This window comes from Perca flavescens, chromosome 15 (assembly GCF_004354835.1).
Source record: "Perca flavescens isolate YP-PL-M2 chromosome 15, PFLA_1.0, whole genome shotgun sequence".
Taxonomy (NCBI): Eukaryota; Metazoa; Chordata; class Actinopteri; order Perciformes; family Percidae; genus Perca; species Perca flavescens.
Window position 1 is genome coordinate 17,832,134 of NC_041345.1, and position 27,549 is coordinate 17,859,682.

At 39.2% G+C, this 27,549-nt stretch overlaps 2 protein-coding genes across 2 annotated transcripts; both read left to right on the forward strand.

Moving 5' to 3' along the window:
* Window positions 1-2,041: 2,041 nt before the first annotated feature.
* Window positions 2,042-15,981, forward strand: rab5c (RAB5C, member RAS oncogene family). The gene is made up of 6 exons (XM_028600005.1): window positions 2,042-2,143; window positions 9,937-10,289; window positions 12,200-12,351; window positions 13,417-13,539; window positions 13,645-13,738; window positions 14,494-15,981. The coding sequence occupies exons 2-6, from the start codon at window positions 10,124-10,126 to the stop codon at window positions 14,619-14,621; spliced, it is 663 nt and encodes a 220-aa protein (XP_028455806.1). The 5' UTR covers window positions 2,042-2,143; window positions 9,937-10,123; the 3' UTR covers window positions 14,622-15,981.
* Window positions 15,982-17,766: 1,785 nt separating this feature from the next.
* kat2a (K(lysine) acetyltransferase 2A) lies at window positions 17,767-26,903 on the forward strand. The gene is made up of 18 exons (XM_028600342.1): window positions 17,767-18,281; window positions 18,608-18,731; window positions 18,893-19,038; window positions 19,562-19,651; window positions 19,913-20,094; window positions 20,211-20,402; window positions 20,797-20,903; window positions 21,444-21,548; window positions 22,574-22,710; window positions 22,783-22,991; window positions 23,067-23,193; window positions 23,568-23,678; window positions 23,765-23,908; window positions 24,003-24,117; window positions 24,211-24,247; window positions 24,575-24,638; window positions 24,738-24,822; window positions 24,963-26,903. The coding sequence occupies exons 1-18, from the start codon at window positions 18,057-18,059 to the stop codon at window positions 25,154-25,156; spliced, it is 2,394 nt and encodes a 797-aa protein (XP_028456143.1). The 5' UTR covers window positions 17,767-18,056; the 3' UTR covers window positions 25,157-26,903.
* The last annotated feature ends 646 nt before the right edge of the window (window positions 26,904-27,549 follow it).

A 27,549-nucleotide genomic window follows, 5' to 3' on the forward strand; every position in this document is an offset into this window, starting at 1 on the left:
AAGACATGACCCATCACTTCAGTGGTGGGTGGTGATTTCTGGAACCCAAGTGTTGTGTGACGCCACAATCAGCTTATCTCTTTGTTTTAGCAATATTTTAGGCAGCATGCTTCATTGTGTCCTTGCCAGATTGATTGTCTTTCAGACTTAAAACATGGTTAGAATGTCTGTCTAGTACAGTAAGAGATTAAATAAAGTGAGTTATATTACTCATTCAGTCTGATCTTTTTTCTCTGGTTGTACATGTTTATCACCACTATCTAGCAGCAAAAAAACAACCAGCAAGGTCACATAACCATCAGCGACAAAGTAACTAAAACAAACACAAGGTGACTGGTCAAGGTCAAGGTCAAGTTTATTGATATAGCACATTTACAAGCAGTCACTCCTGCCACAAAGTGCTGTTCAGATTCCAATACAGATAACAGCATAAAAGCATACTAATTAACCAAGAAGAAAAAGTAAAAAACCCATTAAAAACATAGTATCCCCGAAATAATAATAATAATAATTAAAACACATGAAAAACATGATCACAAACAGTATTAACAATGTCACAGCTCAGCTTGTGTTAAAAGCCATTTCAAAGAGATTAGTTTAAGTAAAAGTGATTTAAATGACTCAATAGAGCTAGCTGCTTTAATATTGAAGGGAAGATCATTCCAGAGCTAGGACCTGCAACTGAAAAAGCTCTGTCCCCTCTGGTTTTCAGTCTGGATTTAGGACAGTCCAAAAGAAGCTGGTCATTTGACCTAAGTACTCTGGCTGGGGTATGTAAAATCAACATATCAGCTAAATAAGAAGGTGCCAAATCATTTAAAGATTTAAAAACAAATAATAAAATCTTAAAATGGATTCTGAGAGCGACAGTGGAGAGATGATAGTACTGGGGTAATGTGGTCAAAGTGCTTTTTCCCTGTCAGCAGGCGTGCAGCTGCATTTTGAACTAATTGCTATCGGCGAACAGAAGACTGGTCGAGACCATAGTATAAAGAGTTGCAGTAGTCCAGGCGATTTGTGATCAGGGCATGTACAACTTTTTCCAGTTGACTTTGGGGTATAGGTACAATTTCACCTTCCCAAGAAGTCTAAGCTGAAAGAAGCTTGTTTTACTACTGCGCTAATTTTTTTATCCAGTTTAAACAAACTATCAATAATAACTCCAAGACTTTTTACACATGGGCTGTAGTTAGAGAGTAATAGGCCAAGAGCACTATTTAAATCTGAGATATCATGCTCCCCAAAAGTTATAATTTCAGTTTTTCTGTCATTTAAGTGTAAGAAATGTAATGACATCCAATCTTTTATTTCACGTAGACAATTACTCAGAGCTTCAATAGAATTCAATTTGGTATTTAAAGGTAAATAGATCTGGACGTCATCTGCAAAGCAGTGAAACGAAATGTTATATTTCGTTTCACTGCATGCAACCAGGCATGATAAATACAACTGAATTGAAGAAACTATTAGGTGAGAAACTGGAAAGGGATCTGGGTACAAATACTTTGTTACAAGTAAAAGTCCTGGACTCAAAATCTTGCTTAGTGAAAGTACATGAGTATTAGCATCAAAATATACCTAAAGCACCAAAAAAAAAACAGAATGGCCCATTTCAAAATCATATGTTTTATTACTGGATTATAATTAGTGTTACACATTAATGTTGCATAGACAATATTTGTCTCCAAAATGTAGTAGTGCAGTACTTGAAATGTGTAGGCCTACTTAGTTATTCCACCACTGTATTCAAATTCAACTTTGAATTAAATTAAACTTAAAATTGTGTAGGCTATAAGTAATTATAGAAAAACTTTTTTTTAGTTCTGATGCTTTAAAAGGCTGTTTGCAGTGTTTAGATTTAATTTTAAACATAAATCTGATTATTGATTATGTTGAAACTAAGCATTCACAGCAAATTGATGACTTGCAATATTTGTAAATCTGAAATGAAGACAGTCTGCACGCCTCCTTCGTACTGCAGAAGCGGTGTCTTGTGTAGACTGCTTTTGTCATTGGTCAGACAGCCGTTGACAAAAAGTGGGACGTTCCCGGAAAAATCGCTAACCGGAAGGAAAGGCCAGAGCCTCAGAAGAAGAAGAAGACAGACGCCGCCGATGAGACCAGCGAAAGACGAAAAAGTATTGTAAGTCAGACAACTTAAAATTATAGAATATGGGGGTAAAGAGGAACACTTAACGCATGTAAGACTTATTCGTCGACTAGTTAGCCGTTCACCGTATTTAGACACGCTCTGTCACATTTTGGTCAACCGTTCAGCAAAGTCCGGGTTCAGTCGACATGTCCATCAGACAGGATCGAGAAAGAGGCTACGGGTCTACGAGTTTCTAACCCTGGGAGACCACAAACCATGTCCAAAAAGGCTTGGCACGAACATTTGCTAAGAAGCATAGCTATGACATATGTTTATGCCAGCAGCAGACACAATAACAAGTCAAATGTCAAACAGCTGACGACGTGGGGCTGTGAAACAAGAAAGTTGTCTAATGACGTTTTCGACGGCTGGCTATAGCCGCTAACCTTGCTAACGCTTTTCAGAATGCAAGTTTTAATTTCAAGAGTTAACACTTCGTTTTTTGGCGACAATTCAGGCTAGCAAGCTAGTGCTAAGCATGCAATAATGTCAATTTCTGATGTTAGCTAGTTGACCTTAGTAAGTTAGCAGTCTGTGTTATGCTACGGTTATTGAAGATGGGCGCATTATTTTGACCGGGGATCATAGCTAACGTTAACTAGCTAGCTATATCCATTTTATTTCCATGACTAGCTCGCTATATCTTACCCTTACCATCCATCATAGCTACGTTGTACATTTTGGTTAGCCAGCTACGTTACAGCAGTTGCTAATAAAAAAATAATTATATATATATATATATATTATATTATATATAAGTCAGTTTATCACTCTGCTAAAGCTAGTCGCAGATAACTGTCAAGCCACTTGTTTTCCTCAAGTAAATCTACTACTTTTAAAAAGGTGGTTTGATAGCTTTTAACTCCCTTTTAAAATGATGCATTTTAAGTGTATATCAATGAATCTTTAACTTAATGACTCATCTAAGGTAGTTAATAGGGTTCACAGTTTCTCTCACAGCTTGTACATTCACCCATTAGCCTAAGTGTCATAAAGATGTCATTACTGCTGACAGCATTTGTGTTGTAGTTCTGCCAATTTACTTTGCTGATGCTATTGTCTGTGTGTCTGCATGTGTGTCTCTTTGCATTTAACAGCAAATATATTCACGCATGCATGTATCTTTGTAGCTCCTGTTTATGGCTGAATAAGGGGAACAGAGTTTGGACCTTTGAGACAGAAAAGGGAATTGCAGTTACTTTCTTGTGCTCTTATTAGGTTTATGGCGTATGGACCTTGTCCTTCTAAAGTGGTGACACATCTTGACAAACCAGCCATGAAAGAATGACTGTGACTTTCCCCCCACTCCCCATCATAATATTAGGGTTTATTTAGGACATGCCTGGCTTTTACCCAGGCTATGTTTCAGCACCTTCTAAAGTTGTAGGTCAGTACTGTTGAAGTAATGTGTTTCAATTTCTTAAAGTGTATTATGGTAGGAATATGTGTATTTAAGTCGGTGGTGTTGAGCTGCCATCAACTAGGCCACAACCTACATTTTTTATATCTTCAGAAAGGAGCAAATTCTGAAGCACGTTTTTTTTTTTTTTTTTTTTTTATGATTCACCAAAAACTACTGAAGGGGACAAAGGCCATATCTTGGAATGCATGCACGGGTAAAGATCGACTTTTATTTTAATTAAAACTAGATTGCACTTAGATTTAAATGCATAAAGGGATAATTTTCTTTTGTCTTTTTTTAAATGCCATGTTTAGAAAAACTGTGCAAGACTCAGCCAATACTATAAGATTAATGAATCATATGGTGAGCAATTATGTAACATGGTACTTATTTTAGTTAGTGAGTAAATGTTTTTAAATGTATTAGTTAGTTTTTTATGTTTTACTGTGATTTCAGGGAGGTGCAGGACCTATGGATAGCTATATTTTTCTGCTTGGTTATAGAGCTTTTCACACACAGGTCACGGGAAAAGGAAGTTCCTGTGATTTCCTATTGGCCTTGCTAACTGCTAGTGATGAGTATCATGTTTGCTCTTCCTGTGTTATGTCCCCAGTTTCCCTGTCACTGTTTCCAAAGCCATTCTTTATTAGAAACCTGAACTTGCTTACGTAGAATACATGGCTTCCCTGTATGGAAATTTGCTACTTCCAGGCTAGAGTCTGACCATTTGGCATAGTAGACAAAAGGAGGATGGTGATGCAGCTCCTCATATCAGACACCACCAGTTCTTCCAGGACCCCACCCTTCAAATGAAGTGAGCCTGCTTGTGTTCTTGAAACTGGTACAGTGACGCCAGCCGCAAAGGTTGTTTGACTACTACATTTTATGTGTCAATGAGTTCAGATTTTTTCATTACATGTTGGCACAGTGTTAAGTTTACTGCAAAGTATTTTATTTTCTGTAATCAGTTGCTAAGTTCTTTGCATAAAACGTATCATGTCATAGATTTTAAGTTGCATTAACTAGGTATTTCCCTTCCTCTTTAACTATTGCAAAAAAATAGGCCCTGTCTAATCTAGTGCTGTTGATTGAAAACTGAAAATGAACTTTCATGTTCATGCTAAGGATAAAAAGAAGAATCCAAACTTTGTCTAAATATTCGAAGCACACCAGTTTCAGACTGACTATGCAAATGCCATATAAAATGTTTCTTTTCTTTGAAACTGGAGGCATAAAAACACTCTAGGAAACTGTTTACTAAAACTCAGGCCTAACCATTTTGCTGAAGTTTGTAGTACAACGCATGTTTGAACATGAACTTGTATCTGTTACTGAGAAGTATGACATTACTTTATTGCTATCATTAATGATTAATACACGAGGCCACTATGAATATTTCACAGGCTGTCCCTCTAGTTTGCCCCTTTCTCCTGCATTTTCTCCTCCCCCCTTTTGCTGACCCATGTGCCACTGTCTCTCTTTGACCCACTTCCCCGTGGAAGTCCTCAGAGCCCATTAGGGATGCCATCAAAGCATCCGTCGCAGGCAGCTTAAGATGTGTACAGGACTGTCTCAGTGCAAGAGCCTCTGATTGCAAGCTAGACAGCCTCTTCTACCTTTGGCATTGATGCTACCATTTTGGCACTTAACAGTTACTACAACATCAATTAGTAGGAAGAAGACTGTGGGTATAGAATTAGACACAATAATTGTTTATTTTCCTATAAATAGTTTCTGTTGGTACTTGGTAGCAATAACAAATCTTGAGCCCAGGACACACACAGGTCTGTTTTGCGTTGGCTACTTTGTCTTTGAAACCTTCCTTCACTGCATTCCTCCTGTGAATGGCTGCAGCACAGTATTTTTACCAAAACTGAAAAAATAAGTCTTATATATGTAGTACCTGTGCTCTATAACAAAAGCTATTCCTAAGGCCTGCTTGTTAATATAGATCTATCCACCTGTCTCACCCAAACCTTCCAAATCAGTAGTTTCATATAGCCAACGAAATTTACAATTTGTAAAAACTGTCAATGTGCAATGAAGGCTTACTTTTTTACAAAAGAAAACATGAAAGCATGCATGACTTGAATTCCATCGTATTGTTCCCAAAATGTTATTCTTCTGCACCTTCTCTGTTCAAGAAAAGCTATCAGGCTAGATTTGATTACTAGCTAGATTATATGTCTGTTTCCACAAACCCAGTCCATTACCCTCTCCTTCTCTTGTGAGGATTTTGCACAGGTGCGAGCTCATAGTCTCTGCTGCTTGCAGTCAAATGAGGACAGACTGTCTGTTTGACCCAGCGAACAGAGTGTCTTTATTCCTTCTCCAACTCTGCTGTCGCTGTGAAGGATTCCCTCTGCTCTTTCATGCCTTGTGATGGTGTCTGTGTGTGTCTGCTGTTTAACCCTTGCGTTGTCTTCCCGTCAACCTTGAAAAAAACTTTTTGACTCTTTTTTTTTTTTTTTTTTTTTTTTTTCAGTTTGTTTTTGCTTTTTCCAATGTTTTAAATTGTTAAATTTTTCTTCTACACATTTTCAGCACTTATTTCTACGTCCCATATTTTCTGATCTAAAACAAAAATTGAAAACAGGTCAATTTGACCCAAAGTCAACACAAGGGTTAAAGAGTAGAGTGAGACCTTAAGTGCACTGCTTATCAGTCTGCTGTAGTTGGATACAGCTGTACTACCATGCAGCCTTCCTAAACTCTATATCAAAAGTAAACCAATTTGGTAACCTGCTGAAATTAGACTATATCTTTAATCATAACACACGCAACTTATTCTTACATTTTACTTTTTTATTATTTATTTTTATTTCCCATGATGCTCTGTGACAATGATTTCTGAAATTAAACTAATGCTGCAAAACCTACTGGTAGATGTAGACCTGCACAGTTGAAATGTGTTCCTATGATCAACCTATGTAGTATGGTTGGTACTCTGTCGAATGAAGCATGCCAGTTGTGAATATTTTATGGACGGAGCAATGATCTCCTGTCACATGCTGAAGCTTAAGTCTGGCTCAGCAACGAGCTGAGGAAAAAAAGCCTAGCACAACCAAACTGTAAAGACTATCAGCTGTGACGTTATTACTTTTGACGTTTTCCTTATTCTCGACATTTCTCTTCTCACTTAGGAATAGTCTAACCACCTACTTGTTTTCAGTACGCATTGTGTTTCTGCGTTAAGTTATCCTAGTGACAAAGCTGAGGCTATCCCAAGTGTTCATGTGCTCAGAAGTAAAATGTCTTCTGCAATCTTCACTTCCTGCTTTTGGCTGAGTTGTGTTTCCTGTCCTTTGACCAAGCACAAGCTGGCTGACCTCATGTGTATCACCCTACTGAAAGAAAAAAAGATTAGGCAGGGTTTCAAATATGCAATGCAGGCCAAAGTCAAGAGAATAAATCATTGGTTTATTTTTACTCTCTTCGTATGCTGTTTATCACGTGAAGTTGTGTGGCTTATTTGGGCCAAATTAGGCTGGACAAAATCATTTTAAAACTTTAAAGTCTACCTCTGTGTTATAGATTCCTTGTAGTACGATTGAAAACTGTCTAAAATCCACAATAACATAGTTAACGTTTTATTAATGCCACTTGCTTGCAAAACAAACTGTTCTCCCAGGAAGTTGCAGTGTTAAAGGTCCAATATGTAATATTTGTACTGTAATAAATCCCAAAATGACACCAATGCCTCATCAGATATTAAGGAAACATGTTAAACTGAAATACTACCTTTTCTGACAACAATGCTAATGTCAGTATTTTTTCTTTTTGAAATTTACATTCCGTGACGGAATTTATGTTTATGTTTTGATCTGTGTGTTGTTATCAACGGCCCAGTTTGACAGGCAGGCCGGGTTGCCAGATATACCTGTAAAAACGTAAACCCAGCACGCTACAGCTGTAACGGTAGTACAGCCATGAAAGCAGCAAACAAACGAACAGGATCAACGGAGATAGATTCTACATGACATAAAAAAAGAAAACAGCATGTTTCTAACAGTTGCGTGACCAGAGACGTAACAACCCCCTGGTAAATATTGGAGATGTATTTGAAAGATGAAGACAGCTTAGATCCCAAAACGACGCAGAGTTGGCTTATTTTCTCCTGAACAGGTAAGCATTAGCTTCAGGCTAATTTATCACAGCTACTAGGGATGGGCATTTTTTGTCATTTCAACATTTGTGTACTCACATTGAATTATATAGCTAGAGTACCCAAGTTGGTTACTCGCAAAAACAATTGAGACAGCCAGTAAAGTGATCCCGACTGGACCTGGCTAACGCCGCCATGCTAACTGTTAACGTTACCGGGAGGACCAGGCATGCAGCCCATGGCTGTTTACAACGTGTAGTTTAGCGGCTGGAGCCGACAACGGTGAGTTATTTTAAACCATGAGAGGGGGGCTGTAAATCGGAAAGAGAGGACTGTGAGTTTGCAGTGTGTTTAGCGATTGTTGCCGTAATTCTAAGCCAATGAAGTGTGTTCCGTCGGCAAGGTAGTGGTATTTTTAGCGTTTCGTATTGTAATTTTAAGCCGAGGAAGTGTGCCTGACTGGCGTGTGGAGAGGACAGTGAGGTTGTTGTGTTTTTAGCGGTTCATACTGTAATTTTAAGCCGAAAAAGTGTGTCTGTCAGTTGGTTACAGAGCTCAGCGTGAGCACGGGCTTTTATGACTGTCAATATAGCCAGCATCTACCGTTAGCTACTCCGCTGTGCTGTGGAGTAACGTCTGGCTATGTAAGAAAAGCGTCTAGCAACGTTGTTGTGAATGCTGCGGTCTCAGCCTGGCCACCCCATAGACAGTATATAATGGACCAATAGACCCCGTTGCTCTGGACGGAGACCAGTGAAGGCTATTAGAAGCACTTTTCCGGTGATGGCCAGCTTTACTGCGCAGCCTCCAACTGAGAGAATGTGACGTGAGCAACGTGTCTGAAAGTTGTAAGTCTTCTGGTAGCTGTGCCAAGAGAAATCTCAATCATTCCCAATCTTACAGATACGGAGACTGTAGGTGTATGTAAGGAGATAACATGGGCACAGGCTAATTATTGATCACTTACATGCTAGTTAACATTAGTAATTAAACCTAAACATCTCATTTAAGTCGAAACTGCCTGCGAGCTTCTCCTGTACTATACGGTAATTCCTCTACTATGCGACAGTAAGTCACTTGGTTATGACACAATCGTTAGCTTATTTTTACAAAAACGTCTGCTACGGAGCCATAACGTGAGGTACAAGGTAATGAAGCCTTTTATACATTGTTGTGTTTCTTTGGAACTAAACAACGGACAAATAGAGTCTTTAAACGCTTCAGATGTAAAGTTATTCGCAGTCAAGTGACGTAAAAAAAAAAAAGGCGGTCAGCGGAATGCTAACAGGAGGTGATGGCCAGTTAGCAACAAAATGGCGCCATAGATGGCTCGAGTTCTGAAGCGAAGCTTACCCCCTTGGGCCACCCCCGTGAACTTCGAGTCTGAGCAGGAGGGGGCGGGGGAGACGACTCTCCAGTATTTTGAATTGGTAGTGAAGTAACAATTTTAACCGCTAGCTGCCAGTATTACATACAATATTACATATTGCACCTTTTAAAAATATTAGATTTTTGACTGCCGATTAATGTTAGTTTCATTATCTGGTTTTAGTATCGCTACATGGAAACAGCTACAGAGATCTTAACACTTTATAGTCATGGCTTCAAACTGGCCAGATAACTGTTCAGAGATGACTCACCGGAACAAAAGGGTTGAGTTGGTCGGAGAGGGGAGGGGGGGGTGGTTTGTCATTTCTTCAATTTTGGTTTTACATAATCTACACCTACTTCTGTGCATTTTCACCATTGATTCTCCTGATCCACTTTTTATTTGTATATTAGTATTGCATGTATTATACATTATGTATTTTATTTATTTAAAAATGTGTTTATTCTTCCTGTGTATTCTTTTAAGCAGTTATGCTGCATTATAAACACAAGTACGAATTTTATTCCATGGTGTTAGTGCACCGTGGACATGTGGGAGCGTGATGAGAAGACTTATGAGAAGATAAGTGTTCTCCTCCAGCGCTTGTTTATACTAAGCATGGTTCAATAAAACCCTCTTTATCTGGAGGCCCAGCCCCAGGGTGATGCATGTTTCTGTGTCAACAACCCAAACTCTAAATTGCCTGATGGTATGCTTGACCAAAACAAAAGATTTAGTGCAGATATATTTTACAGCTGCTCTATATTTTACTTGATTCACTAGTCGTATTGGCAACTTAAATTAAAACACTGGCTTTAATATTTAGCAAATAACATGGTTGTTTTATTAGAAAGCCTGTTTTCTGTTTGGAGTAAAGCTTTACATACTGAATGTTTTGTGTCTTCCAGCTCCCACTGGTGAGGACTTCTCTTCCTCTGGCTCATCTAGCTGCCTGAACTGAACTTACCCTCCCCCCCACCCCCACCCCCTGTATAGCTCAGCCTCACCAGCCCCTGCACCAAGCCTGAAGCCAACCAGACTTCCTCAGTCTTCTCCCGGCTTCTTCATCTTTCTCCCGATTTTCGACACAGCGCTATGGCGGGGCGAGGCGGACCAGCACGGACCAACGGCACTGCAGCAAGCAACAAGATCTGCCAGTTTAAGCTAGTGCTGTTGGGGGAATCGGCGGTGGGAAAGTCCAGCTTGGTGCTGCGCTTTGTTAAAGGCCAGTTCCACGAGTACCAGGAGAGCACCATTGGAGGTGAGGGTTTGGGGATTCCCAGAGTTGTTCCTGCTCTCCGTCACGCTTTAATGGCATCGTAGCTGTACATCTCTTTAGCTGTAGCTGCAGCTCAGAGGGATTGATGGATATAATCAATGAAATGATTTCAAATTGATATTACAGAACGTGCATATTCATTTCCAATTTGTTATTAATCTATCATCGTCATAAATGCATCATGTGGCTGTATAGAATCTCTATATTGTACTCACAAATATTTTCAACATGAAGGCTGAATCAGAAAAAAACATGTTCCTACCAGTGCAGAGGAACTGCTTGCTTGTTGGTCTTGGTCTTTTCTGTTGCCTGTGCAGGAGGAGGAGTGGCAGAATCAGTTATTTGCAGCTGATTACCTCTCTCCCGTGAGCCACCAAGCTCCTCATACATGGCAGACAGCGGTGTTGATTTTGCAGAAGCACATTGAGTGTTTTTGGACATGAACTGAAAGTGGACTCCTCTGTTTCAAGTAATTTGACTCTGAGGAGTGAAGTTATTTGAAACAGGAAGGAATTGAGACAACAATGGGGATTTCCTGGACCTCCTGCAGATCAGCGGAGCTGGTGAAACAGTATTATTACATGTTAAAGCAAGACTGTTGTAATCTGTTTGTAAATTTTACATTTTGCAAAGTGGTGGGGTTAAGTGCCCATTCAGACCAGAGAAAGCGATCCGGTGATTTGTCAATTCACGGTCTGTGCGGCGGTGGAAGTGGCCCTTAGATAGCCCATTTGTGTGTTGGTCACTAGTTTCTCCAAAAGTTAAATCCTGTCTCACTTTTTCGCTGCAGTTTTTTCCGGCTCCCCCTTGCATCCCCCAAACACCACAGCCTAAACGCAGTACCCCCATTCAGAATGAATGGGAAGAGTTTGGTTATCGCTGGAACATAGTAGTGGCTAGAGCTTGAGGGCTATGCAGGAGTAAACTTTTAACTGGTATGTAAAGTGCAAATCCTCCGTCCAGCTGGAAAAACAACTGTGACAGGTTTCCACTAGAGCTTCTTCCACTTCGGAGACTGGGCTTGTTCATTATTTCATTACTCATTACTTTCCCACTGGCCTACCACAGCCTCAACACTCTGAAGAGTCTTATTTTATGTGTAATTTTCTTTTCCGTTTTACGTCAAACCAACATTTCTCAAATTATGAGTAATGTGGTCTTAGGATGTAAGCACAGGATGCCCAGTGCTTACACCAACTAAAGACTCGCAACGAGTCAGCATGTTTTCTATTCTACTGAATCTTGTGGTCAGCTGCATTCCTGGTCAAAGATTACAAAGCTTTAAAGGATGTGCAAGTGAGTGCACAGTTTCCTCATATGACAGTCGGCTGAGTAAGCAAGTTGTGCCTGCAGTGCTCGGTATGTGCTACAGTACGTTTTTTACTGTACACACGTGATCCTTTTTTCTCGTTTGTGTATTTCCATGACACTTACACACTTACGTATTATTTCCTCTTCCTGGCACGTTTTCTTCATCATGCTGTGATTTGTAGTTCCAGTCAGTTCTGAAGGGGTTAAGTTGTTTCTGTTCCAGCCAAACTAATAATGCTGCTGAACAATCTTGCCCATCTGACGATGGTTGATATAGCACCATAACTCCCTGAATGCAATTTAAATTTCCAATTTCAGTGAGTAACATTCCCCTTGTTTCATCGTGGTCTTAATCACTGCATGTTGAAGTTTAATTATTACACTTCAGCCCTGTAAATTGTGATTTTTCTGCTCTAGTATTCTTTCTTATTTATATATATATATATATATATATATATATATATATATATATATACATACATACATACATACATACATACATACATACATACATACATACATACATACATACATACATACATACATACATTTTTTTTATTTATATTCTATGTTCTTTCTAGCTGCCTTCCTCACACAGACGGTATGTTTGGATGATACAACAGTCAAGTTTGAGATCTGGGACACTGCAGGACAGGAACGGTATCACAGCTTGGCACCCATGTACTACAGGGGAGCCCAGGCCGCCATCGTGGTCTACGATATCACCAACACAGTAAGTAACATGGACGGTAACAGGACAGGATCAGCCGAGACAGTCTTATGTCATTTGTTCGCCGACCCTTGTCTTCTGTTTTGGGTTGATGATTGTTAATTCAAGAGAAAGCTCCAGACCTTTGTTCTTTTAACTCTTTTTATTTATATATATATATTAGGGCTGTCAAAATTAACGCGTAAATTTTTGCGTTCATTTTTTAATATTTAACTCGTTAAAAAAAATTAACTAAATTAACGCAGCTGTGTTTGTTTACTTCATGTGGCGGCTGAGAAACGTAATACGTCTCCATAACAGCAGGCGGCGCTACTCTGTATTGTTGCCCAAGTAATGAAAACCGGCAGCTGATTGGACGAACGCGTCACATGGGTTTGTTTTCTCCGGATATTGAGAGCCAGACTGTCATGGCGGCCTTTCAGAATACGATCTCATATTGTACTAAGATAATTCACTGAAACATGTTTCTGAGAACATTTTAAGCGAGAAATAGGCTGCGCATTTGCTGAATCTGTCTTCATTTCAGCTCAACAAAGGTCAGTTTAGAAGATTTTCGTCAGATTTTGAGAGACTAGTCACCTCACTCCCCTCGCCATTTCCGGGCGAGTCCCGACTGTCCTGCCACTGACTGAACTCTCGGCTCGTTGGAGATGAACTGCGCCTCGCCTGTAAAGTAGACGAGAGCAGGCGACAGCAGCCGGGGACGGTGACAAAAATCTGCTCTCAAGTCAGACAGTTTCTAGCCGTTTCCAGCAGCCTTCAGCAGGACTAAAATTGTTGCTGCTGTTGTTCTGAAAGATATTAAACATTCTGAACTTAGCAGAACCTTTCCTTGTTTGTTTTTTTCTTCATATTTGCAAAGTTAAATGATTTAGCATTTAAATATCCATTATTATAAGCTTCAGTCTCAATTTTAAAAAGCGATTAATCGCGATTAATTACAGCAAATTGTGCAATTAATTAGTTAATTTTTTTTAATCGATTGACAGCCCATATATATATATTTGCATCGGGGATTTAAAGTTTAAAAGCATAGTGTCTCGGGTTTTTTTTTTTTTTTTTTTAAAGGATACATTCACACGTGCAAAGAACTGGGTGAAGGAGCTCCAGCGACAAGCCAGCCCGAATATTGTTATTGCACTGGCAGGAAACAAATCCGACCTGGCCAACAAGAGAGCCATAGATTTCCAGGTAAAGAGAGATTTATATTGAAATTTACAATTCTTTAATTAAAACCTTAACAAATAATATAAGATGTCCATTTGTCGGTTGCTGTGTTGTATTTCTTTATTTTAGGAAGCACAAGCATATGCAGATGACAATAGTTTGCTCTTCATGGAGACTTCAGCCAAGACTGCTATGAATGTCAATGAGATTTTTATGGCTATAGGTAAGTGCTCGACACATTTAACTCTCCTGCAATCCTGCAAGAATTGGTCTGTTAGGCCATCAACTGAAAATAGATCTGCAGCTATCTTGATAATCCGTTAATGTTTGCACAAAAAAACTCTAAGGCTGCAACTAACTATTATTTTCATCATTGATTAATCTGGTGATTATTTTCTTGATTAATCCTACTGTTTATAAATATCAGGAATGTCATTTCCCAGAGCTCAAGGTGGCATCTTCAAATACCTTTTTTTATATTTTCTGATCATCAGTCCAAAAGCCAAAGAAATTCACATAACTGTAATGCAAGACCAGAAAAAAACAACCTAGCCTCACATTTCAGATGCTAGGACCAGAGTGTTTGCCTAAAAAAATACTGAAATGATTTATCGAGTATCAAAATGGTTACCGATTAATTTTCTGTTTCTAATTCAGCTCTTTTTAAATTAATTCTCAGGTAAAAATAACAAACGTTTAATGGTTCCAGATTGTCAAACGTGCAAATTTGCTGCTTGTCCTGCAATACAGTAGACTAAATATATTTGTGTTTTGGACTTTGGGCAAATAAAACGAGACGTGTAATGAATTTTCTTTCAGTATTTTGTTACGTTTTAAAGGCAAAAATGTTGAGAATATAATTGGCAGAATAATCAATAAGGAAAGGAGTCTTTATTTTATTTTTATTTATTTATTTTTTTTCTTGCCATGTTGCTCGTAGTTCAGAAATGAATTCATTATGCTTTTGACCCCAAACAGCCAAAAAGCTTCCCAAGAACGAGCCTCAGGGTGGAGCAGCCGCTGGTGGACGAACCAGAGGCGGCGTGGACCTGCAGGAAGCTGCGCCGCAGGGCAGAAGTGGCCAGTGCTGTGGGGGCGGGAACTAACCAACACAACGAGACAGCTGATCCGACCAATCTACAGCTTCGATCAACCAGACCAGATATTATCCAGCTGTCAAACAATGCCCCATTGGTCAAACCAAACCATGGTCGGACCAACCACCCTATGAGCAACACTGCACCAATTAACTGTTTGGCAAGCGAGTCCATGGGCCAGTAAAGTGCCAGACCCCTCTGACGGTTGAACCAACCAACAGACCCAAGAAATCTACCCACAGGCTTATTTACAGAATCATGTTTTAAACCCAGGACTTGCCAATCCATGACCTCTCTATTGATGATGGACACTTGACGTCACCTTAGTGGGAGGAGGGGGGGCTCCCATTCATGGAAGAAGGAACAAAATAAATCAGTCATTACCAATGGCACTTAATAGGGCCTTCTTGCTCACCTTTTCTTTCTGTATTTGTGTAGAGGAAATAAAATGAAAGCAACAGGAAGGAATTAAAACAGGCTCATTGGCCTTGTCCTTTCATCTTCTGACCCCTGCTCTCCCATGCACCATACATTTAAGTATTTCCATCACTGTTAAAACTCCAGGTGCATGCAGCAGTCCTTGACTTTTCTGTCTTGTTCCTGGGTCATGGAAAAGATGAAGAGACAAGGTTTGTAACAGGAAAACAGGAATTGAGAGATATTTCCTTCTTGATAGAGCTGTGTAGATTGAATTATTACTTTATGTTATCACTATTATTATTATTACTTCAACTTCTTTTGACAGACTGTTCGGTCTGATTTGAAAGCCTTTAGGTTTTACAATCATCCATCTATGTTATCAAACCATATACAGTAAACAGTACTTTATTAAAATTGTCACCCATAAGTCATTTTAGCATTAATGTATTGTTTTTGAATCATCAGTGTACAATGACAAATACATAAAGCAAGATGTGTTTGCTTGACCAAAACCACAGCTCTGTATTGACAAATTGCTGTATTTGTATTAGACTTTTCAAGTTTATAATCAATCAGTAGTTGTCAAAACAATATCTTTCCAATCTCTTCAAAATGTTTTGTCAACCTTAATTATTTTGTGATGGATTTTTTTTTTTATATTTAATTTTTTTTTATTTTATTATTTTCTCTGAAGATATATGGTATTAAATGCACTGGTTCTGTCTCATCATCTTTGTGAATTAAGGTGTTATTGTCAGCTTCTGTTTCTCTCTCTTTGTTTCTACTCTTCATATCAGGGAGGGATTGTTTTCAACTATAATGTCATCCTGTTATGGCATCTTCAACTAGCACAACAGTACCTGCACAGCAGCCACTGCTGTTAGGTGGTGGGTAGAGAAAGAAGAAAAAAAAATGATTTTACCAATAAACAAGGGGAAGGTATCTTTTATGTATGCCTGTTTAATCATTTCACCATATTCCAAAATTGATGACTGAATCTTTTCCTTTTCTTTATTACAATAGTAACAACCACCAGTGAACATTTGCTTTGATGATTTTTTTGGGGGATCATGTTTATTTATATTTAGGCTTAAACCAGAGTGGAAAAAAACACTGTCAACAGACTACGTTACCGATAATCGCCACAGGCGAGGCGTGTTGCTTTCAAGTGCACTTGAATATTCAAATACAACAGTTCTGTGTACAACCCATAGGTAGCCTACAACCGAAGATCTATTCAGTCCATACTGACACACAACAACAAAGAGCGAGAGTGACTGCGTGTGTTTCTAATATTCTGTCTACTGGTAAGTAATAAGGTCATATTTATTGCAGGGCTGTTTATTGAAACCCATCACATGTAGTGACGTTAGCGCTTCATGTTGTTTGATAGCAAAATAAACATGACATTATTAGCTACATGACATAACATGCTTATTGACTGTACCTCTAAATAATATAAATCAGTATTATTATCGATATCATTTCTACATAAAATTATATAGCTGTAATCTTTGACGGTAACTGCAAAAGAAATAGCACAATCATTGTATGATCCTTTTAGTTTGTTTTGCGATTGCTTCGAATGGTCACCTTATTTTGAAAACGTAAAACCGAAAGTGGTAGCATGGCATTATGCCTGCATAGACGCTAACTTTACGAATGTAATATGTTGCAGTTTATGACTTTGACCACTGGAGGGCAGTGAACGCTCGTGATTTTAAATAGGCTCGAGCCAACGAGCGGCAACAACGAGCGTCTATTGAGGTGTGATAGTGTTTCAGTTCAACAGTAAATCGATTGAAGCAGGGTTTGGCACTTCTTTGGCGGGGTAAATTTAATGCAATATCTTAATTCTTTTACCTTATTATTAATAAAATATTTGTCAAGAATACAATCACAGCAGAAGACTAAAATAATTTTACAGAAAGTATAATATAGTCCAAAACATTCCTAATATTGCATGTTACTGCACGACTTATTGTCAATATCAATTCCTTCTATAAAAAAAACAACAATGTTTTCCTATGTGAAATTCACATTTCTTAAAAATTGAAGAGAACCTGCAGGAATAGCATAAAAAATGATGGCATTTTTGAAGGAATTCGGAACATGACAGTAACATAGGTCTACCATTCTTATTTAAGAAATGTTCAACTAACAAAATTCCATTGCCAAACCATGAGCTATTTATTTGTGTACACAATGTCTGTATTATTCCAGATAAAGTATCTATGAGGACTGGAGTTATGATGGTATACTAGTGTCCAGGTTAAAGGGCCAGTTTGTGAAAGTTAGCTAATTTTATCAGGATTTTGTCAACAGAATAATTACATTTTAAAAAGAAATGTATGCAGGAAAAGCATTCCAGATACTGTTGGGATTTTTGACTTCAGAAATTCTATAATCTATTGAATTGAAAGGTATTATTCAATATATTAAAGTCCAGAACCTCCAGAGCTCCTTGTTTTTTACTGCCTCTAATAACTTATATAATGGGGCTTTTCCCTCTAGATAAAATCATAAAGTAGTTTATCTAGACAAGACAACCACCATAGACTGACGTACGTACACACGAGAATCAAAGCAGACATACTAGCATAGAGAAACGTCCGGTGAAGATATTCAAAATAAAACTTTGAAATTAGGCAGAGGTGTTGACTGCAGTGATTACGTGAATATGGAGCTGTATGATTACGCTCTATAATAACGACGCCTCTTTCGTAGTGGTCACGTCATTTGGGGATGTTAAAGCCAAAACATCTTTTAAGTTATTTGTACTTTGAAGGTTGATTGATACTGTGTTGAAAAGTCTGTTTCAAGCGTAAAATTACTTGTGCGCAGTCTTTGTATACCTGATGTATATTCTTAAGACCTCTGTTTTAATGGGAAAATCTCAAAATAGTATTTCCATTTCGAAACATTGCTGCGTGCCGTCCTTTTAAATCCTTTTTTGCCGATAGCACTTGAAGGCAGCATATGAGGTAAACGGGAGCAGAGGAAGAGCAGTTTAGCAGCGTGGAGATGTCGGACCCGGCGGCGCAGGCCTTGCAACCCCGGCTTCTCCAAGTCCAGTCTACTGGGTCAGCTGGTTCCAGTACTGCTGCGACAGGCTCCGGATCAGCGAATAGTGACCCGGCTAGACCGGGACTTAGCCAGCAACAACGTGCAAGCCAGAAGAAAGCCCAAGTCCGAGCTTTCCCACGGGCAAAAAAGCTTGAGAAACTTGGCGTATTCTCCGCATGCAAGGTAGCTAGCTTAGCTAGCCAAAGTTCACCACAACAAAGCACCCCTCGGGTAGTATTAGCATTAGTGGATGTTGGGTAGGAAATGGTAGCACGGCCAAGGCACCGCAAATAAAAACATAAACAAATGTCCTAACGTAATTGTTAACTTTTGTAGCTAGCTAACTAGCTAGCCTCCCTGACTCTTGTATTATTCACATTAGATCTTTCATGAAAGCATTAATGTTACCAGTTAACTGTTTAGTCATTCATTGTCGTACAAAAAACAGCAGTTTGAGTTATTGTTTGATTCGCTTTATTTGGTGTTCAGCATATTGTGCTTATTCTCAGGCTAGTGACACATGCAAGTGCAATGGATGGAAAAACCCAAATCCACCCTCAGCCACACGTATGGACCTGCAACAGCAAGCAGCCAGCCTGAGCGAGCCGTGCCGCAGCTGTGGACATGCTCTGGGTACAAACTAACCAACCTCCACCAAACGTTCTACACCCCAGCCTTAGTTTCTCCCAATATAAAATACAGCTATATTCCAGGGGCTTTTGATTCACAATGTTGTTTGACACTTTGTATGTTTGTACTTTGACTTTTGTTTTTATTTAATGCTTTGCTTACAGCTGATCATGTGTCCCACTTGGAGAATGTGTCTGAGGATGAGATAAACCGGTTGTTGGGGATGGTGGTGGACGTGGAGAACCTATTCATGTCTGTACACAAAGAGGAGGACACTGACACCAAACAGGTCTACTTCTACCTATTCAAGGTAAGCCAAAGTAGATCTCACATCAGGTAAAACAGACTAGGGCTGCACGATATGAGGAAAATTGTGCGATATTCGAATATTGCGATAACGATATAACTTGCGATAAGCCAGTTCTGCTGCTGTCAGTATTCTGCTAAAGTACAACAAATTGCTTGTTGAATTTAAAACAAATACAAGGAAATAATTTCCGACTTTCTTTTACTGAACAAATTGAACTTTGAATTGAACATAAAAGGCAGCACTAAGAAAAAGAATTGACAGTTACATTATAAAGTGCAGTATTCTGCTGATATTTTCTTTCAACCAACACAAAAAAATCTGAGTCTTTTGCTCGATTATGTATATTGTGCCAGTTGATATTCCAATGACAATTTAAAAAAAAAAAAAAAAAAAAAAACTATATTGTGCAGCCCTAAAACAGACCTACCAATGAATGTGAGTCCATGTGCATGATATATTATTTTGCCCAGTTTAACATTTAAACAATCCACACTGTTCTTCTTTTCTACCCCATTTCCCTTAGCTGCTGAGGAAATGCATCCTGCAGATGAGCCAGCCAGTCGTAGAGGGATCCCTCGGTAGTCCACCCTTTGAAAAGCCCAACATCGAGCAGGTGAACTAAACTAAAACCATCTTCAGGTCAGTTCCTGATGTTTATCAGTAACTGCAAAAGCCACAGGATTATACTGCTGGCCTCTGAAGATCGGCATGCTTGTTTCTTGTGCTTTCTGTCCTCCTGTCCTTGTCATTGTGTATCCTGTAGTATTGTATTGATTTTTGACAGTAGGTGGTGTCCTGTGTGCACAACCTGTTCATCTAAATTCATCTTACTCTGCCTCTTTTTCTTGATATTTTGTTTCCTTTTCCTCCAAAGGGGGTTTTGAATTTTGTTCAGTATAAATTCAGCCACCTGGCACCAAAGGAAAGGCAGACCATGTTTGAGCTGTCAAAGATGTTCCTCTTGTGCCTAAATTACTGGAAGCTGGAGACACCAACGCAGTATCGCCAGCGCACTCAGAAAGACGATGGGACAGCATACAAAGTGGACTACACCAGGTGTGTGGGTGTGTTATTGTTAAAAGAAAGCAGGTAAATGCTTTTACTTGTTAGATTTCTGTGTTTGACGCTGATATCAGTCTGTACAATAGCAGTGTTTTCCTTACAACTCCCAGGTGGCTGTGCTACTGCCACGTGCCCCAGAGTAACGACAGCCTGCCGCGCTATGAAACCACTCACGTGTTCGGCCGCAGTTTGCTCAAATCCATCTTCACTGTGACCCGACGCCAGCTTCTGGAGAAGTTCAGAGTGGAGAAGGACAAACTGCTACCAGAAAAACGCACACTCATCCTCACACACTTTCCCAAGTAAGCAGACTCTCTTAATATAGTATTTCCTTGAGCTTCAATGAAAGCTGAAAAATATGTAGATTCAATGAAGTATCTCTTTTCACCAGATATTTTTATATTGGCTTAAAAAAAAGCTCATCACTGCACTGCTAGACAAGGTTATTGTGGATTTGCATTCGGGCACCTAAGCACAATAAGCGGTTGTTCAGACAGACCTGCCCCCATTGGTAAAAAAATAAATCCTAAAGGAAACACTGTATTTTGTGAAATAAAGTAGTAAAAATGCTTACTAATCATTTTGAAAGATGGGGAATAACAAGTCCTAATGTAAGAAAGAAAAAAAAAACTGCATTTGGATTCCATAGCACAAAAGAACAAGTTTGAAATAACTTTTTATGCTGAATGACATCAGGTTCTTGTCCATGCTGGAGGAGGAAATCTATGGTGAGAATTCACCAATCTGGGAGTCCGACTTCACCATGCCGGCCTCTGACGGCACACAGCTGGGACATCAGACCGGTGAGGCGGGTTTATATCCAATGCAAAATCATCCCATTACAAAAACTCTTCAGTTTTAGGGTAAAAAGATAACACTTTATTCACCCTAAGAAGAGAATTCACAATCCAGCATATGAAGAAACGGGGTGAACAGATAAAGAACGGATAACACACAGAAATGGCATGTGTAAGCTATAAACAGGACAATATCGTTGGTCATATACATGATTTGTGCATAGTGCAAATAAAAATGTGCAGAAATGAGTCCAGTCGTGCAACTCCAAAATCCTAATTGAGGTGGTATAATAAATTAGTCATTCAAAAGTATAGATAGGTACATAATATAAATATACTTATATGAGCTATTTGCATTATTTTAATACTGCTGAATACTGTTTATAACAGTTTAGCTTTATTGCTTTTTTTACTTATTTATTATACAAAGGTTGCAAACATAAACTCATTGTATAATAACTATTCTATTGTAGATAGTAAATATATGTCGCTTCTGTCACAGTTCCTGTTGTAGGGTTTGTAATGAATTTCCTGTACGTATTGCAGTGATCAGTCCTGCTGCAGTGTCCGGCTCCCCAGCTCTGCCCAAAGGTCTGAGCAGCATCTCCTCTCTGGCCAGCATGGACACTGGAGGCGCGGAGCCCATCACAGGTCTGTCAGCTCTGCTTCTTTGGGTTTCCATGACCTCTCGAGTAGACTCTCGGGAGCTACAGTGATACCTCACAAGCACCTCATGCAGTTGAAAGACTTAATGGAGTATTTTGTGCCATTGTAAAGCACCAAACATACTTCTATGACATGCATACGTTACTGGTTGATGATAGTAATAAACCCTAACAAACAACAAACATGGTGTTATGATTAGGGATCGACCGAAATGGACTTTTTTTTTTTTTTTTGCCGATACCGATATCTTTTTTTTTTTTTTTCATCAGCCTTAGCCGATGACCGATACGGGCTGTCGATTTTCTTGAGCCGATATTTGGAGATGATACTGCTTTTGCTCCCTCAATTTATATCCTAAAAATGTATACCCTGCCACAATGGATTTGTTTTCTGAATCTGCTCTGCCATTTCTTTAAAAATAATAAACAAAAACACAGATCAGTGTCACTTCTGCAATCATCTTACATTCATATCACCCGAATTATGTGTGCAATGTGCATCATATGGATGGGTGCGCTGCATATGGTTAACTGTGCAAGGGTAAAAGGCTTTCATCAACCTCTACAATAAAGCCTTGATGATGCATTGCTTGCTGACATATAAGACCGATATAATCAGGTCATCACAAAATGTCCTTTGTCAAAACATTTAAATTTAAGAAAACAATAAACCTGAAAAGTAGCCACTGAAATAAAGTGCTTGATTTGTAATTTAAGACTGCCACTGCACAGCACTCTGCTAGTGGGGCAGAGGCAGTGCATGGTCTGCACGTGAACTGCAGCATCTCCAGCAACACAGAGCTACCTGTGGACGCCTGTCTGTAAATAAAAGAAAAACTATTGGCGAACACAGCAGCCAATGCCAATACACGTAAAAACGCAAATATCGGCCAGCCGATTAAAATCGGTCTATCACTCGATATGATTAACAAAACCCTCTGATGGCTCAAAGATCATTGTTAGCTGTCTCCTCTCATTGCTTTGAGCTGAGTAATGTCGTCGTCTGTTCAGGAGAGAAGCGTAAACTTCCGGAGGCGCTGACCCTGGAGGATGCCAAGCGGATCCGTGTGATGGGAGATATTCCTATGGAGCTGGTCAATGAAGTCATGATGACAATCACTGACCCTGCTGCTATGCTTGGACCGGAGGTAAGTCAGGCAAAGGTCTTATTTTACCCATTTCGACTGTAGTACTCACAGTTTATATCTTTATGTTGCTAGACTAATCTGCTGACGCCAAACGCTGCCCGTGATGAGACTGCCAGGCTGGAGGAGAGGCGGGGAATCATAGAGTTCCACGTCATTGGAAACTCACTTTCCCAGAAGTCTAACAAGAAGATCCTGATGTGGCTGGTGGGCCTGCAGAATGTCTTCTCTCATCAATTACCTCGCATGCCCAAAGAGTACATCACACGACTGGTGTTTGACCCGTAAGTAAATGTTCTCGTACCGCACCTCACCATCGGATGCCTGTGTACTGTTCTGACGTCTCCAAACACTCACAGGAAGCACAAGACCCTAGCCCTCATCAAAGATGGCCGCGTCATTGGAGGCATCTGTTTTAGGATGTTTCCCACTCAGGGCTTCACGGAGATCGTCTTCTGTGCCGTCACATCCAATGAGCAAGTTAAGGTACATAATAACAATTTACTCTCTTGAGAGTTGTGGCGGTCCAAATAGACTAACAAGGTATGAAATTGTTATAAAAGAAAGACTTCCTGCACATGGTAGTCAAAGATACCTAAAAAAAAAACATTTCTCAAAAGTAGCCACGGTGCACCATACTGACTCTTTGTAACAATAATGACAATCACCAACTTTTCTTTTAGTGCTTTAATTTCTGCCTTAATAAACAGTTTTCATACTATGACACCTCACCTCTTCTGCATTTAGATTGCCTGGCTCATAAATACTATATCCTAATAGTTTTTTTGAAGTTTTGAGATGCCTTTTATAACCAACACATTTTTGACATTCTTTTCTCTGGTCTCTTTTTTTAATGTAAGGGCTACGGTACCCACCTAATGAACCACCTGAAGGAGTACCACATCAAACACAACATCCTCTATTTCCTCACTTACGCTGACGAGTACGCCATTGGCTACTTCAAGAAGCAGGTACTGCAGGCATGACCTGTGCATTAGCTCTGCCCCAGTCCTCTCGCTCCACCTTGTCCTTTGAGTAATTTCTTATTTCCTCGCAGGGCTTTTCCAAAGACATCAAAGTGCCGAAGAGTCGGTACCTTGGATACATCAAAGACTACGAGGGAGCGACCCTCATGGAGTGTGAGCTGAACCCGAGAATCCCCTACACTGAGCTCTCTCATATCATTAAAAGACAGAAGGAGGTGTGTGAGGCTGTGATCATTTAAGCCAAAACATGTTTTCTGCTGTGAATCTTTGTGTTTTTTAATAATCACATAATTTTAAATGTCATAACAGATTATTAAGAAGCTGATTGAGAGGAAACAGAGCCAGATCAGGAAAGTTTACCCAGGTCTCACCTGCTTTAAAGAGGGAGTACGACAGATCCCAGTGGAGAGCATTCCAGGCATAAGTGAGTGTTTGTTTGATTTGTGTACAATGAAAAAATATTTTCTAAAGTCAGTTTTATCAGTATTTACGTCTTTATTTTTATTTATTTTTCTAGGAGAGACCGGCTGGAAACCCAGTAACAAGGACAAAGGGTAAGATTTTAACATATATTATTCAAATCAATGTTGTAGTGTTGAGATGCGTGTGTTCTTGCTGATGTAACCATCTGGTGCTGTGGAAGGCAACCTGTGTGCTGTTGCAGTCTGCCACAGTGTGTATTTTGATACTACCACTGGGGAGCGCCAAAAAATACATTTACAAATTCTTTACATAACATTTAATACTTGTGTCTCTGTCACAGTAACAGGTTAAAAGTCCACAGTTTTCCCGGATTACAATGCACTCCCCTTGTTAAGACACCTAAGCGATTTTTCTTCCACAGTCAATATTTTACATATTTATCGTTCCACGGTTTGCAGGAAAGAGGTGAAGGATCCTGACGTGTTATACAACATGTTGAAGAACCTCCTGGCCCAGATAAAGGTAAGGTTCACTTGTTAACACACACACACACACACACACACACACACACACACACACTCTACAGGATGTAAACTAACCTGGACTTTATCTCTTCAACAGACTCATCCTGATGCGTGGCCCTTCATGGAACCAGTGAAAAAGTCGGAGGCTCCAGATTACTACGAGATCATCCGCTTTCCCATCGGTGAGCAAGCGAGCGTCTTTGATTAGACAGCAGTGTTTCTTCTTCCTGATTACATTTAGTTCTGGTTTGTCACACCAGCTATTCATTCAATTACTATTAATTAACATTGATTGTTTTCTCCTCTTGTTTTGTCCCCACAGACCTTAAGACCATGACTGAGAGACTGAAGAATAGATACTACGTGACCAAGAAGCTTTTCATTGCCGACCTTCAGCGAATCATCACCAATTGTCGCGAGTACAACCCTCCAGACAGCGAGTACTGCAAGAGTGCCAACACCTTAGAGAAGTTCTTCTACTTCAAATTAAAAGATGGAGGCCTGATCGAGAAATGAATTTGGCAACACAGATATTTACAGATTTCTTAACAGACGAGGGGTGACTTTCATACACCAAGATGGGACAACATTGCTAGCTATTGTCATATCCGAGTTAATAAATGGTATGTACATGACATTGTACAAGGGAATTGTCGGACAGAGCGTTGTTTTGAAATATTTGATCAAGTTGAGCACAGTGTCAAAATGGCATTACTTTTCCCCTTTATGTTGTCATTTTCTCTTTCCCAATACTCACAATGGGTCAATACTCTGCATATACATGTCTCATTAAGTGTACCAAAGTTATAGGTCCAAGTTATAACAATGCCACACTTTTCACCATTATTTATAGTATGATTGACCTGGTTTTGTCGCATTTAATGACATTTATTCATTCCAATTTGCTTAAAACTTGTCACTCGAGGAAACATTCATGTAGTGTAGAGTTCTTTTACAAAAAACTGGACCTTGGGACCTAAAGCCACGTTGCCTTCCATTACTGACGGACACTTGAACATCCCATCCATCTTCATGGGTATAAAGATAAAACTTCTTTGAGGGGTGAAGTCCTTAAAACACTTGGCGCTGAAAGATTGGCATTACTCTTGAGTAGTCTTGAAATTATTTGATCCGTTGATTGGTGAAAAATGTAATCAAATTGTTACAAGTTGTTAATGGAGTGCAAATACTTAACATTGCTGTTTTTTTAGCTTAGAATATTTTTTTGACTGTTAGTCAGAAAAGAGCAAATTATATAGGCAATAGCAAGATTATTTTCAACATTCTTCCTTATTCTAAACAATTGATCGAAAACATCGCAGATGAACCGATAATAAAAAAAATTTGTTGCAGTGCTACTCTTGAGTAGTTTGAGACACTGCTATTGATGGAATGGGTATCAAATATTTTTTTTAGCACTAAACAAAATTTCCCCAATCGTTGCCTTCAAGAAAACACTTTCATGTTGACAACATAGTAGATGCTTATTTATACAGTAAATATGATATGCTGTTTGTACATTTTCCACTGGCAGGGTTTTATTCCAAACCATTCAGGATGACGTTGCACATTAGTATAGCTTTTACCATGTCTGCAGGTGATACTGTAGTTGTTGGCATTGTTTGTTCTGTTGCTAGACTCTGCAGTACAGTCACTTCCACACACACACGCTAAGTAGTTTATTTAGTGTACAGCCACATTTCTTTGTTGTGGTCCAGTTTTACTGGATAGTTTGTTGATACAGTCTAAACATGGTGGTGGACGACGCTAACCAGCAGTCTTCATAGTGATTTTTGGGAGAAGATAACTATTTATCACACTGTACACAAGCTGTAGTGGGTTTCATTGCATGGTGGACTGTTTACAATTTCAATTCATAAAAGACACCCAACTCTTAGTCACTGTTATGGCAGGTTCATTTTTGTTATTTTGTTTTTACAGTGTTACAAACATTGTAATGTTTGTTCAGCGGTCAACGGAGTGCTTCCTGAGACGCATCCTTATCGTGTGTGTGTGTGTGTGTGTGTGTGTTACTTGAATCATGACTAGCTTTGAACTACTGAAGTGATGTCAGTGTTGCATTATTCAGGGTTGTCTATTGCGTTCTTCTCCCTCAATCTACCTATGCTGCATTTCAGATTTCCTTAAAAACGTCAGTCTGAGTGAACTTTCCACCTGTTTAAGGATGGCTACTGTCTCTAGTCATGGTATAAATGCCATTTACTGTAATATTCATGACATTAAAGTTTATACATATAACTAAGGGTGTGAACTTGAGTCACTTGACTTGGACTGTAGCCAGAACTGAATCAAGTCAGGGATTTCAGAAATGACGAAATAAAAGACCTGCAAGACAACTTTACACTTGTGGCTTGTGGGTTCACATGCTACTGTCACAATATCCAGTAAGATTCTGGCTGTCACAGCATAGACAAAAATAAGTAAAACAATAAAATTAAAATTGATCTTGTTGCATGCCAAATTGTAGATGTCCAGGCTGTTCACCACTGATTAAGCTTGCAAATGTACACACTGATTTACTAAATATATAAAAGTAACTAAGTATTTACATTAACTAAATGCTACATTTATATTGGACATTTTGAAAATATACTTAATTTGGGGAAGAAATCCTTTTAGTTTAATTGCAAATGTGTCCCTTATCTTCCTTTTAGTAAGTAGTTGCCCTTAGTAACCACCTTGGATTTTGGCCTAATTGGTACAACTTTATCCCTTAAACTGTCAGGGAATATTTTGTACCTTTTTAAAGAGTGGATCAAAAAGTCGTCCTAGCCAAATAAGTGCCTATTATGGTGCATCTGTGTAAAATGTTTAGTACAAAGAAAGTATTCTCTTGTACCTCTGTCGTAGCAGTCGTAGGTTTCGTTTTCCTGACGTAAGAAAAAAGC